This window comes from Danio rerio, chromosome 18 (genome assembly GCF_052040795.2).
Source record: "Danio rerio strain M-AB ecotype USA chromosome 18, GRCz13ab, whole genome shotgun sequence".
NCBI lineage: Eukaryota > Metazoa > Chordata > Actinopteri > Cypriniformes > Danionidae > Danio > Danio rerio.
In genome coordinates, this window is record NC_141038.1 from 36,285,749 (window position 1) to 36,299,410 (window position 13,662).

Consider the following 13,662-nt stretch of genomic DNA (forward strand, 5'->3'; position numbering starts at 1 on the left):
AGCAAACTGCCCCATTGCATGCAGCAGTTCCATGTTCCATGAAGCTAACAGAACAACATCATCTACGAATAACAGATGAAACCGAACCGGACCCCCTCCAGCCCAAGGCTGCGCTTTGAAATTCTGTCCATTAAAATTATGAACAGAATTGGTGACAAAGGGCAGCCCTGCTGGAGGCCAACGTGCACTGGAAACGAGTTAGACTTATTGCCGGCAATGCGAACCAAACTCCTACTCTCTTCATACAGGGACAGCCCTTAACAGAGCACCTCTGACCCTATACTCCCAATGCACCATCCACAGAATGCCATGAGGGACACGATTGAATGCCTTCTCTAAGTCCACAAAACACAAGGAGTGGTTGGGCATTCTCCCATCAACCCTTAAACACACTGGTGAGGGTATAGACCTGGTCCAATGCACCACAAAACCACATTGTTCCTCTTGTATCTTAAGTTCAACCATCGGCCGGATCCTCCTCTCCTGTACCCTGGCATAGACAGATGTACTGTCCCCGACCTCCATGCAATATTGTAGAGGCGTGTCAGCCAAGACAGCCCTACAATATCCAGAGACCTAAGATACACAGGATGAATCGTCCACCCCTGTATCCCCAGTCTCTGCTTCCTCAATATAAGACATGTTAGGGTTAAGAAGATCCTCAAAGTATTCCTTCCACTGTCCGACAACATGCCCAGACAAGGTCAACAGCTCCCCACTTCTGCTGTAAACAGTGTTGGTGTAGTACTGCTTTCCCCTCCTGACGCACCGGGCAGTTTGCAAGAATCTCTTTGGGACCGATCGGATAAATATTCTCGGATATATACCGTTGTATATTCTCCTACCATAATATACCTAAAACACAGATTGCAATAAAAACTCAGCAATGGCAGGGAAAGAGTTAATTGTCCTTGTTCTGGGTGCTGTTTTTCTTTTTCAAAGTTATCTTGAATTTTTGTATTCCCTTTGTTATAAATGTATAGACTTAACATTATCTCTACAACCACCTGCAATCAGATTTACTTTAAATGATTTAATTCAATGACATGAATTGCACCTACAGAAATAAAAACATTGGATCTTGGACGCACATGCTTTTTCCAATTCTATTCAGAACATATACATGGCATGACCAAGGACCAGCTGTAGACTTTTTAATTCAGCTTTGCAATCTGGCCAGATTTCATGCACCACTCCTTCCCCCCAAGAGACCTCAAAGCACACATACAAGAAAGCCTGGTAAGTCTCACTTGGCCAGGCAGGGCTAGCCAGAAATGTAGGAAAAATAAAAGTGGAACTTTCCCTATTCTTTAAACTAGTTGGTATTGTGACTCGAGCAAAGAATGAGCTCACATTAATTTAACTGCATAGCAAAGCCTACTAAGTAGTAGAAGTAGTAGTAGCAATAATATAATATAAGCTAAGCACCCCCTTTTTTGAATAATTAGACTTTACCTGCTACATATTGGTCATTTTTTTATAAGTTAACAAGCTCAACATGTCAAAATGTCCCAAACTGTCTGGTGAGCTGGGGAGGGAAAAAAAGAAAAGAAATGGAAAAACGAGACAAAGACAGGGGTAATGTTATGATAAAGATGATTATTTTGCTTTATCCGAATGATAATTGATAACATTCCTGTCAACCCTCCTGTTTTTGCGGTTTTTGATAACCACCAACTCACCCAGCATATATTTTACGCAGCGGTTGCCCTTCCAACCACAACCCATCACTGGGAAACATCCATACACACTCATTCACACAGACACACGCACACACACTCATACACTTTGGTCAATTTTAGCATACCCAATTTGCCTGTGCCAGATTTCTTTGGACTTGTGGGGGAAACCAAACAAAACCCAGGCAAACACATGGAGAACATAAAAATTCCACACAGAAATTCCTATTGACTCAGCCGAGGCTCGAACCAGCGACCTTCTTACTGTGAGGCGACCATTCTACCCACTGTGCCACTGCGTCGCTATCCTATCATTTAAGTATTTTCCCATATTTCTCCTGTAATCTTTCAATGAAAAGTAAAAGAGATACATTTGTATCTCAAATGTGATATAATTGCAAGAGCTGTTTGCTTTATTTTGGCTTATATAAATGTAAAATATTAAACATAAAAATGTCTGTATTCACTTTATTTGCATTAAAGCTGTGTGTCTATCGTTGCTCCTCCTATGAAACCTCTGAATCAGTGAATGCATGTATTAGTGCTGAACCGCCAACTTATCCAGCATGTTTTTTTACGCAGCCGATGTCCTTCCAACTGCAACCCACCTCTGGGAAATCACACACATTCATTCACACTCATACACTATGGACAATTTAGCCTACCCAATTCACCTGTTGGGTGGCACAGTAGGTAGTGCTGTCGAGGCGACAGCAAGAAGGTGGCTGGTTCGAGCCTCAGCTGGGTTAGTTGGCGTTTCTGTGTGTAGTGTTCATGTCCTCCTCGCGCATGGGTTTCCTCCGGGTGCTTCGGTTTCCCCCACAATCTAAAGACATGTGGTACAGGTGAATTGGGTAGGCTAAATTGTCCGTAGTGTATGAGTGTGTATTTACAGACCCGTTATTTAAGAATAGTTGTTGTTCTTCATCATTCAGAATGCATAAGCAAATGATTAATAAACTATTAACATTTACATTTCTTATTATTCAGTCATTAATACTCACTTTGTATGTTAATAAATGCTTCATTAATTCAACTTCATCCAGGTTTGTGATCTAATCTAAAGTGAGGACTATTAATACTTTGCAAATGCCTAATTAAAAGCTTAGTATCAACTGAACAAAATTCTAATGTTATTCAAGGTATTTAAACTGCACAGTAATTTTATCTTACATAAGATTGCAAAGATTTAATTTTCAGTTGATATAGATTCATTAGAATAACTTGAAATAAATTGAAACTAATGAATGTTCCTATTTTGAATACAAGTGCTTTTAATTGTCATTTTAAAAGGAATTTACATATGTAGTCCTTTCTTTATATATTAGTTCACAAAACTGGATTAATACGTTAATAACACATTTATAGACATGCAAAGTAACCACTACTATATGCCTGAATAATACAATATTTTAATGTTAATTTTAAATTTTTTTATAATTTATTAATCATTGTCTTTTGCAAAAAACAGCAACCTGGTAAATAAGGCAATACTTACTTTAGTAATGAAAAATGAATCATTAACTAAGTATAAAAGTAAAATTTTTACACACATTATACATATGTATAGCTGTATTTATAAACCTCTTACAACTGTTAATGTAAAGTTGATTCGTAACAAATAATGAATAACTATTTTCTAATGCTTAATAAATGATTCATAGCGTGTAGTCTTTTAAGTGTTACCTGAAAAGCTTTATAAATGGAAGCATATAAATAACTGTTTAGCTGTTTTATTGACATTACTGTGTTTAGTTTTCAAATGAAGTTGCTTTTTTACTTTGCTTTTTGTTTCCAGAGATGTTTGTGATTTAGCAGTAAAAGTTTTTTTTTTTAATCCTGTTTTTATGGGGGTTTTTGACAGCAAGACACAGAGCCAGAAGATACTTGCACAAAAGGGATGGAGATGGGCATCTTTAGCATGGTTGAAGACGATGTTGCCACTGTCCAGACCACCCCAAATGTATGCATCTGTCTGTGGTTCTGAACGAACAAATCGTGCAGGAAAATGTGCAAGGTCTTCCAACAGCTGTCGTTCTCCTCTTTAATTTATTCCCTCAATATAAAAAGTTGCCAGGTCATTCCACTGTGGCGACCCCTGATGAATAAAGGGCCTAAGCCTAAGGTTTATTATTAAGCAAACTCATAATGACAAATAACATGTACTTAGGCTGGAATACTGGAAACCATCCCTTTCAGTCAACTTAAAAAAATATTTGGCAGGACTTCAACCACTTAAGTAGAGAAAACTCAAAATTTGCTTTAAAAATTTAAGTTAGTTTATATGTTTACAGTGTAAAGTACATTTATAATGTTAAATTTCTAGTGTTAAAGTGCACATCATTAATGTTAGAGCATACTTAGCATTCCCACATGGTGTATTATGCTGCAGTTTACTCATTCTTTGCATTTTGTTAATTGGCATTTCACTGTAATGACAATAACATTTAAATTGTTGCTAATATATGAATCAATAATATAATTTGTATATCAGAAAATGTATTATACAGTGTATCTGACATCATGCATGAATCTCTGTTTTTCATTTATATTATTACATTTTCTTTTATTCTTGAAATCATGCCTTCTGTCTTCAGATGCGCTGCTGAGCTATCTCAGACCGACCATTGCAAATTATTCGTTCTAACTTTGAATGTGCAATTGTTTTATTTAAATAAAAAGAATGCCCATGATAACGCTATTAAGTTTCTTATGATTATATGTACACTAGCAGTGGAATTTTCTCAGAAGGGATGGGCACCAACTGAAATCTTGTCTAGGGTGCCAAATTAATTAGGGCCCTGCCTGTGGCCAGGACACCTCATCATTTTAAACCTGAACCAGTGCATCATTTTTGATCATTGTTCATCTGCCACTTTCAACCAACTTTTTTCCATCAGTCTCTGTTTTACATTTTCCTCTCATCTGCTTTTTTAGCTACTTACGGCCTATAGAATGTAATTGACTGTGAATGGCAACTGTTCAGTGTCCATGTGTGCTTCCTCTGGGAGCTCCTGTATTTCTTACAGTCCAAAGACATGCAGTTTAGATGAACTGACAAAACCAAATTGTCCATAGTGTGCGTGTCTGTGTGTGTGAATGAGAAAGTTCAACGCAATCTCTCGGCAATAACTTTTTGATTTAGTGGCTAATTCGGATGAATTCGTACAATCTAATTTGTACAATTTAGTACGATTTGCTTATCACCCAATGATAGCTGGAGTTAGGGGTAGGGTTGGGTGCCACGCCTCCTTTTTAAAAATTTTTGTACGACTGAACTCAAATTTGTACGAATTAGCCACTGAACTGACAAAATGTAAAATACTTACGTTTCCTTGTGAGATCAGGCTGGAAAGTTCATGAGTGTTTCCCAGCACTGAGGATTCACTGAGGAACACTGATTTTTTTAAACACGTACCAGAACCACTCTAGCCTAATCAGAACAATTGTGCAATGATGTGATATTTTCAATTAACAAACCATTTGTTGTATTAAAATTGATAGGACCTGATGATATCGAGCTTACATTTTTCTTTTTAATATTAGTTTAAATGTATTAATTTAAAACCTGTAATACCAGTATTACCCCTTATCGCCATTAAAATAACCAGCCTTTCAGGAAAGCCTGATATTTATGTGATGGGTTTACGCAGGCTAAACTAAACTGTGGCCATTTATTAAAACCATAGATTAAAACACTCCCTCACATGAAGTTTGTGATACAACAATTACAGTGGACTGGAGCATTAATTAAGTCCTTACTTTCTGTGAAGTGGGGAGCAGTTTAGGATGGAGCGCAGAGAGAGCGAGAAGCAGATGGAAAAATTTTTGAGCACAGATTGAAAGTTCTTGCTCACATACTTCGTACTACGTCCATTCTACGTTCTTTACACACTTTTTAAAAACAATTTCACAAAGTTCAAATTTAAATTGCAATTATGCATTATATGCTATGTAAGCCATATTTAGGGAAAATATTCAAACTTAAACCTCAATCTGTTCATTTCTCATAATTGTACATTAAAAAAACAAGACTGTGAGAGCAAGAAAAATGGTAAATAGACTGAGATTCAGTGACGATGGAATAAGTTTGACAAAAGTTTTATTGAGTAAAATAATATTTCTTAAAATAATATATAGTGTGTTATGCAATACGACTCCAGAATTTGCCCACTGAGTTTCATATTATCGTTTTCTTAACATGCCTTGTCAGATTAAGCAAATTCCCAACAAGTAACATGTTTTAATTTTCAAACATGTAATTTAATTTTGTATATTGTATTGTAACTCATGAAACATGCATGAGAAGTTAGAATTAGAGTAAACTGTAAGAATAAATACATAGTGTTTACCAACCATTTCCCTGGAGGCACACCAGCAGAACATATTTTAGATGTCTCCCTCATCTGACCCATTGATTTCAGGTCAAGTTCTTTCCAATAGTATCTGGATGCAGCCTTTATGATGCAAGTTGAGATTGCATCACTCAGCAATGCAATCTCAGACACAATGCACTCAATGGAATAAGTGACGTCACTGTGACAGGTAGGGTTAGGGGTGGGGTAAGGTGAGCGCATTAAAAAGCATTGGAGGCAGCTCAGATTGCACTGCACCAGGTCTGCATCCAGACCCCTCTCAGTTGTTCTAATGTTCTGATGAGCTGATTCAGGTGTGTTTGGTTAGGAAAAGGTTGAACGTGTACTGTAGGTGTGCCTTCAGTAAGAGGGATGGGAAAAACACAAATATATAGGACCAATCAGTCTTTTGAATATCTTTTTTAAATTTTCATGTGTGTGTGTGATTTACACAGTAGATAATGACTTTGAATTTATAGACGTTACTCATGAAAATAGATACATTCAGTATAATCCATATAATTTAAACACAATCAACCTTTATACACTACAAACTTTATGAATTTAAGGATTTGACTAGCATTTTCCTGTTTAATTGGTGCTCATCTGCAGTTTAAGCTGTTTATATTGTTTTAGATGCATCCATTTAATATGTGACAAAAGCAGATAATATTCCTGCTATTGCTGAAGTATACCTCTTCTTGTTTGAATTTCTGACGAGGTGAGGCATATTTCAACTGAGCACAGTTAAAAACTCTAGAGAAAACCCAACGGTGTTAAGGCAAGATATGATTTGTATAGCGCACATCAAGGTGTTTTACAAAATGTATAAATCAAACAAAAATATAATAAACATTAAAACAGACTAAATATGCAACTATAAAAAAAAAAAAATAGTTTACATTTAAAAGTTAAAGGAAATGAGTTACGCCATCTCATAAACTAAAATTAGACAATGTATTTTGCATTGCATTTTTATTAAACTAAAAATTAAATAGCGAACAATGTGGGGGAAAGGTAAAGGGCTATTACTACATTATTAGATGTTGTTGTTGTTGTTGTTGTTATTTTTTCATCATGTGTTTTTTGTCATTTCTCTCTGGTTTCAGTAATACAACATAACATTTAGGAGCAAATATACACATTAAAAGACCAAAGGCAGAAGCTAGAATAGCAAAGACATGGACGGCAACCATATACTTTCCACTTGAGCTCACGTAGACTGGAATGAAGGTTACCCACACAGCAAAAAATATGAGCATGCTGAATGTGATGAATTTAGCCTCATTAAAGTTGTCTGGTAACTTTCTAGCCAAAAATGCCATTAAAAAACACAAGCAAGCAAGAAGGCCAACGTATCCCAGCACACACCAAAATCCAATTTCAGATCCCACAGAACATTCAACAATTATAGTTTCACTCATGAACTTGCTGTTATATGAAGCAAGAGGGGGCTTAGTTGTTAACCATATTATGCAAATAAGTGCTTGCACACATGTGCACAGGATAACACTTGATCTTTGTTTAACAGGACCAAACCACTTCATGACATTATTGCCAGGGATGGTGGCCCTGAAAGCCATTAAAACGACCACAGTTTTTGCCAAGATGCATGAAATACAGAGTGTAAAGCTGATTCCAAAAGCTGGATAGCGAATTTGGCATAGCCAATCAGTTGGCTTCCCTAAAAATGTTAGGCCAATCAAAAAACAAGCACAGAGGAACAAGAGGAGAAGGAAACTTAACTCTATATTGTTTCCACGTACAACTGGAGTCTTCCTATACATTACAAACACACAGAGCACTGCTAATGCTGCACAGGCCCCGAATGCTGAAAATACCCAAAGAATTATTCCCAAGGGCTCCTGAAAGGACAAAAACTCTAAAGTTTTGGGGATGCACCGGTCTTGGGCTTGGTTAGGCCACGTTTCTTTTGAGCATGTCAAGCAATCAATTGAGTCTGTAAAAATAAATGAATAGGTGAAAGATAAAATGTATTTGTATTGTTTATTTATTGACGTTTTTCTTAAAAAAATGTAATTAAGTGACAAAGAGGGAAGAAATTCACACCTGTCTGATTACTGATCTCTCCTTCAGCACATGATATACAGTCAAAGCAGCAGACTGGCTTTCCTTTTTGCCTGGCCTTTCTGGTGCCCGGCAGACAACTTTGACTACACATTGATTTTGGTGCCTAATGACAACAACAGACAGTGCAGTAGAAATGTGTCTAAACTTTATGTGAGTGCATATTACAATGTAAATTTGCAAACAGATACATATAAATTTAAAATCTGAAGTCATTTATAATGTTCTCTACATTATTACACATTTTAACATATTTTGTTTACAATTGTTTAGTGCATAATGAAACCAATATTGCATTTCCATTTAAAGTTACAATACTCCATTTTATTTAGTCCAGTCAAAATCATAAAATAGAGCTGAAGGAAAAACAAACTTAGAGACCAATATCTAGTGATGCGTGGGATGGCACACACCTTCTCTGCTCTGTGCCACATAATTACTGACTCCTCTACCACTAGGTCCTTGTCATCTTCAAGGGAAGCATCATAGAATCCCACCCTGACAAGTTGAAGGGAGCTATCGGATCCTCTTTGCCAGTTCATAAGGTCATAAGATGCAATAGGATCACCATTCTCATCAAATCTGACCTCTTCTCCTAAGATTGTAAAATTTGCTTGTTTCATGTAGTACAGGAGCTTGAGTCATAATTAAGGAAAAGGATGATGTATATTAAAAACATTACAATTATTTGATGGAAAATATTTAGGTTCCACAGATGTTATATTTCACCATTGTGTTAAAATGTATACACTGCTTGATAGTTCCTTATCAGTACAATATAGGCAGAGAATATAAAATGGTGATAAACACACACCTGCCATGGCTGAATTTGATACAGACTCCCACATGTCCCATTCTGGAACGGGCCCTTTCCTGGAACACATGTGCTCATGTCATGCAGTGCATGTGCTATGAGATACACAGCTTTGTAAACATTGTAGGAGACTCTGAGTTGTGACACGTCTGAATAAGTGGTGTACACATTATCCAGATTTTCACTACCATTACAGGCTGGCCAGTTTTGTGCCTGTTCTCCATGTGCATGAGTGTTTAAGGAACCATTCAGTCGACAACGAAAAGTCTCTTCCCAAAACTCAGAGAGGAAATGGGAGGTCTGAGGTCTTATTTCTTTAAGATAACTGCCAAGATGTGGAATATCAGCTCTATGTATGGCAAAACCCAATGTACCCTTTAGCAGATCACCAAATTCCTCCCAGAGGGATTTTGATGTGGCCCAAGCCTCACTGGCGATCCACTGCAGATGTGTGACATTTTGACGTCTGCATTCTTTTAGAATACTATGCAGTTCTGATTCTCCAGAAAAATTTATTATGACTGTGGCAGAAGAGGCTTTTAAAATGTTCACAAGTTCCTCCAATGCATCTTCCATCAGTACAACAGGATAAAAGTGAACATAAGCAGGACAAATATTAAATTGTTCTGATTCTTTAAGGAAGAGCTGGATAGCAAAGTGAGCATAGTCAGAATTCACACCTATCAGTCCAACCCATGTCCATTGAAAATAATTAATAAGTTTTACCAAAGCCTTAATCTGAAATAGGTCACTTGGCATGGTCCGCATGAATGCTGGAAACTCCCTTTTGTTACTGAGACAAGAGCAGGATGCAAAATAGCTCACCTAGAAAATAAAAAATAAAATAAAAAAATAAACAATACTGAATTAGAAATAAAAGAGATAAGTTCAATATCAACACAACTACATATTTATGTGTAACGGTAAAATTACAACCTGCATAAGCAAGACAGAGCTATGGCATAAAGAAATGAATGAAACAATAATGTATTTTACCAATGGTATTTTGAAGGAGCCTAAAGTTCTCAGAACAGTCATGGAGACTCCTGATGCAGCATCACCTACTATCACAGGACTCGGCTGCATTTGTATGTCTTCACAGCTCTGTCCACTGCCCTTTTCTGGCTGTCCATTGACCAGGAGAAGAGACCTCTTCACAGACACTGGTATATCATCACCGCTGTCCCTGATGTGGTAGCCCAGAGACAGATTGGGTAAAAGATCTTGCCGCTGGTTTATTTCTCTCACAGCAAAGATCATTGTCTGCATCCACCTCAAGGCTCGAGGGGTAAAACTGCAAAAAGTCACACACATGCATTGGCATTTCATAATTTCACACAAATTTCAGACAAAACTTTATGAAAGCATGACATACAATTTGTAACTTGTTGGCTTAGGTTTGGTTCTGAAAGAAAACAGCGATGATACAGGGCTAGAATGCAAAGGAAAGATTCCTCCCAAAACCACATCTCCCCGCTGGTAAAAGCTGTATGTGTCTTCATCTCCCTGAAAGACACAGTTTTCCTTGCTTTTATATTGGCTCTGCACACCGATACACAGCAGTGGCCAAAATGAAATCAACACTTTATAAACTCCTGCCATAACTGACACAGAAACGAATCTAACAAATCTAACAGGTACAGCCTATATTGATAATCTGTGATTGAAGGATGTCCTTAAATTAATCAAGCGTACTGTATGCCCCTCCTGGTGTAAGTCTGTTATGTACCAAGCTTGGGAATGTAATTACTTGCTTGAACCAATGATTTTACACATCCAATACACTCTGATCCTTGAGACAATGTGCAATTCAAATCGCATATGTGAAAACATTTTGGATTTCCTGTAAAATATAATAAAGACAGAAAAAGTCTAGTATGGGTAACTGCAGTCTGGAGAAAAGGCGTGGCAAAAGGTAGGGGTGTGGCAAAAGGTTTTTCATTGGTTGAAAGTTTTTTCCGGTAGGGGTGTGGCAAAAGGGTTTTATTGGTCAGGTTTTCTTTCTGGTCAAATGTGTTGGCCAATCAGCAATCACCAAACGCTTGCACAATAGTGTCGGTAAAGACATGACGTTGACAGCTGTAAACAGACATTGTATTAAGATATACGATTAAAACAGGTAATATGTTTAGGTGTCCTTTTGTGTAAATATTTTGAGACCTTTACACATGATACACACTCATCTGCAAAGTCACAAACCTCGCACAGTTTATCACGAACGTAAGTACTAGTTATTTTGCGGTATGCATTTTAATATAATTTGTTTGGGTCATATGTGATGACGTGAACAGCGATCGCTCATAGAAATCTGACACATGAAAATGTGTACGTGCAAATTAGCCTACATATATAACATTCATGTTTATTTTACATCTAAAACTTGTCATTTATGCAACATGCATTTAGAAATATAGCAAGTATGTTCACTTAGAGAAAAAAAGTCCACTGAAATCATATTATAAAATATAGGCTAGTAACATGCATATACATATTTGTAATTCCAATGGTTGAAAACATAAGTGGACTTTTTTGCAACATTTTACAATATCTGTTGCATATATGACACATTTTATGCAATTAAAATCCAAATATGAATGTGTATGTCAACAAGTAATTTCATAATTTTCGTCTATGCATAATGGATGCTACTTTTTTGTTACATTTGAAACTTCTTATTTTAAACATGCTTTACTTTAAATGATTTTAATACATGACTTTTTGATGATGATTCTTGCAGATTTATAATTTATATTATATATTTATTTACATTTTTATATACATTTTATAACATTACCTAGGACATTCCAATGCAGTGTTTCTCCAATAACTGTGAAGTCTTTGCTCATGGTAAGTTTTACAATGTACAATGACAACTGCATTAGTAATTTTAGAACTAAATAACATCTTTTACTTTTAGTCTTGTACATTGCTCCTGAGGTTGAGTTTGACTATTCTGAGGTGAGTCTTTGCTCAACACTTTGTTAGCCAGTATAAAAGAAGAATTTTTAGCATTGCAGTAATTGTCTTTTTATTTAAAACGGGCTATATGACATGCATAAGGAGATTGTGGTGTGGGTTCTTGCTTGAAGACTTAGGGGAAATAATAAATCTTTTTATACATTTAAAGTGATGTCAGTTAGCACTTTGCAATTAATTTTTGAATTCCCTCAAGGTCTCCTTAAGAACGAAAAGACCCATAAATGTATAGAGCTTATTTTGGGCATCTGTACTCTCAGTTCAATGCAAATATAGCAAGTTAACAAGTTGGTATTTTATATATATACACACTCACACACACACACACACACACACACTGGCCACTTTATTAAGTACACCTTACTACAGAGGTGTCAAGGTCATTTCTTGGAGGACCACAGCTCTGCACAGTTTTGCTCCAACCCTAATCTAACACATCTATTCCAAATAATTAAGGTGATCAAGACTCCTTTGAATGCCTTGATGATTTGGATTAGATTTGTTTGATACAGTTGGAGCAAAACTGTGCAGAGCCATTCGTTTGTGGATGTAAAACTGTAGATACAACATCAACAGAGCATGTGGATGACAGAGTTTGCGTTCGCAAATAATATTGCTACTAAATTCATCCCATACTAACACACCTAAAACACACAATTGGCAAAATTGGCTCAAAATCACACATTGTAAACTAAACCACTAAACTAATGTTCAAAATACAATAATAAACTAACACTACATCATGTCTAACAAAACACTGCAAACTTGTTTCAAAATTAAATTATTATTCATAACACTAACACATGTTCTCTTCCAACAGAAACATTCAGTCAATCAGAACACACTATCAATAAAAACACTATCATCAGCTTAAATTACAGAAACTGCATTAGTTTATGTGTCAGCTCTGCCTTTATATTTGAAGCCTCTCTACAGTTTTGTTTTGTTAGGTTTAGTAAATGCAGGCATTTTCTTTCTTTTACTGCAAAAAATTCAATACAAAAATGAAGAAAAAACAATGCTTTATAATATTCACAGTTTATGTAAAAAATAAATACAGACTCAGAATTGCTGTAGTACAGACTTGTTTTGCAATAGGACATCACTGCAAGATATGCAAAAAGAAAAAGCACCGCGATTACAATAAAAAAAAACCAAAGTAATCTTTATTCTGCTCGGCCTTCTGCATTTTGCCACATGTCCTCATCCACATTACACTTGATATCTTCTATGGCCCGACACAGTAACTGTGGGCTTTTGGCCTATTATGTTTCTCCCATGGCGACATCCCCAGCCTCGTCAACATGGATAATTCTATGTGGTGCTTGACTGGCCTCCAACTTCATGACTCTCTAAAAGTAATTAGACACAGTGTATGCAAATGCTGTACTGTACTGTATATCTACTGTATATACTAATGAACTCCAGGTTTATAGAGTAGTTTACTGCAAAACACACTGTGTATAGTACAGTATTGACTGTATTGCATAACCTTACTTGAACACATTGGTGACGTAGTTCTTTGATGCGCTCACTGTTCCTTTCAAAAACCTCAAGAGTCCATAGAACATATGATCATGTGTTTGGGAAAAACTCAACACATGAGTGTGGTTTCTAGATGGGAATCAGCTGTGATGTATATATATACAGTTCCCCTTCGGGGGGAACTTCAGCACTATAAGTGGATTTGATTGTAAAATCCACGCATTGGGAGGATTCGGATCAGAAGCCGCTTGTCTGGAGAGTATTG

The 13,662-nt window shown here is 36.5% G+C and overlaps 2 protein-coding genes across 2 annotated transcripts; both read right to left on the reverse strand.

Annotated features, from left to right (window-relative positions):
* Positions 1 to 5,223: 5,223 nt before the first annotated feature.
* On the reverse strand, positions 5,224 to 8,216 carry LOC141378812 (extracellular calcium-sensing receptor-like). Its single transcript, XM_087292726.1, has 2 exons — positions 8,105 to 8,216; positions 5,224 to 7,994 (listed from the first exon to the last, which is right to left on the reverse strand). Exons 1-2 carry the CDS (start codon positions 8,214 to 8,216, stop codon positions 7,099 to 7,101), a joined length of 1,008 nt encoding a protein of 335 aa, XP_087148852.1. The 3' UTR covers positions 5,224 to 7,098.
* A 39-nt stretch (positions 8,217 to 8,255) lies between these two features.
* olfcx3 (olfactory receptor C family, x3) lies at positions 8,256 to 10,547 on the reverse strand. The gene is made up of 4 exons (XM_087293672.1): positions 10,312 to 10,547; positions 9,933 to 10,230; positions 8,937 to 9,761; positions 8,256 to 8,757 (listed from the first exon to the last, which is right to left on the reverse strand). The coding sequence occupies exons 1-4, from the start codon at positions 10,536 to 10,538 to the stop codon at positions 8,392 to 8,394; spliced, it is 1,716 nt and encodes a 571-aa protein (XP_087149798.1). The 5' UTR covers positions 10,539 to 10,547; the 3' UTR covers positions 8,256 to 8,391.
* Between the last annotated feature and the right edge of the window lie 3,115 nt (positions 10,548 to 13,662).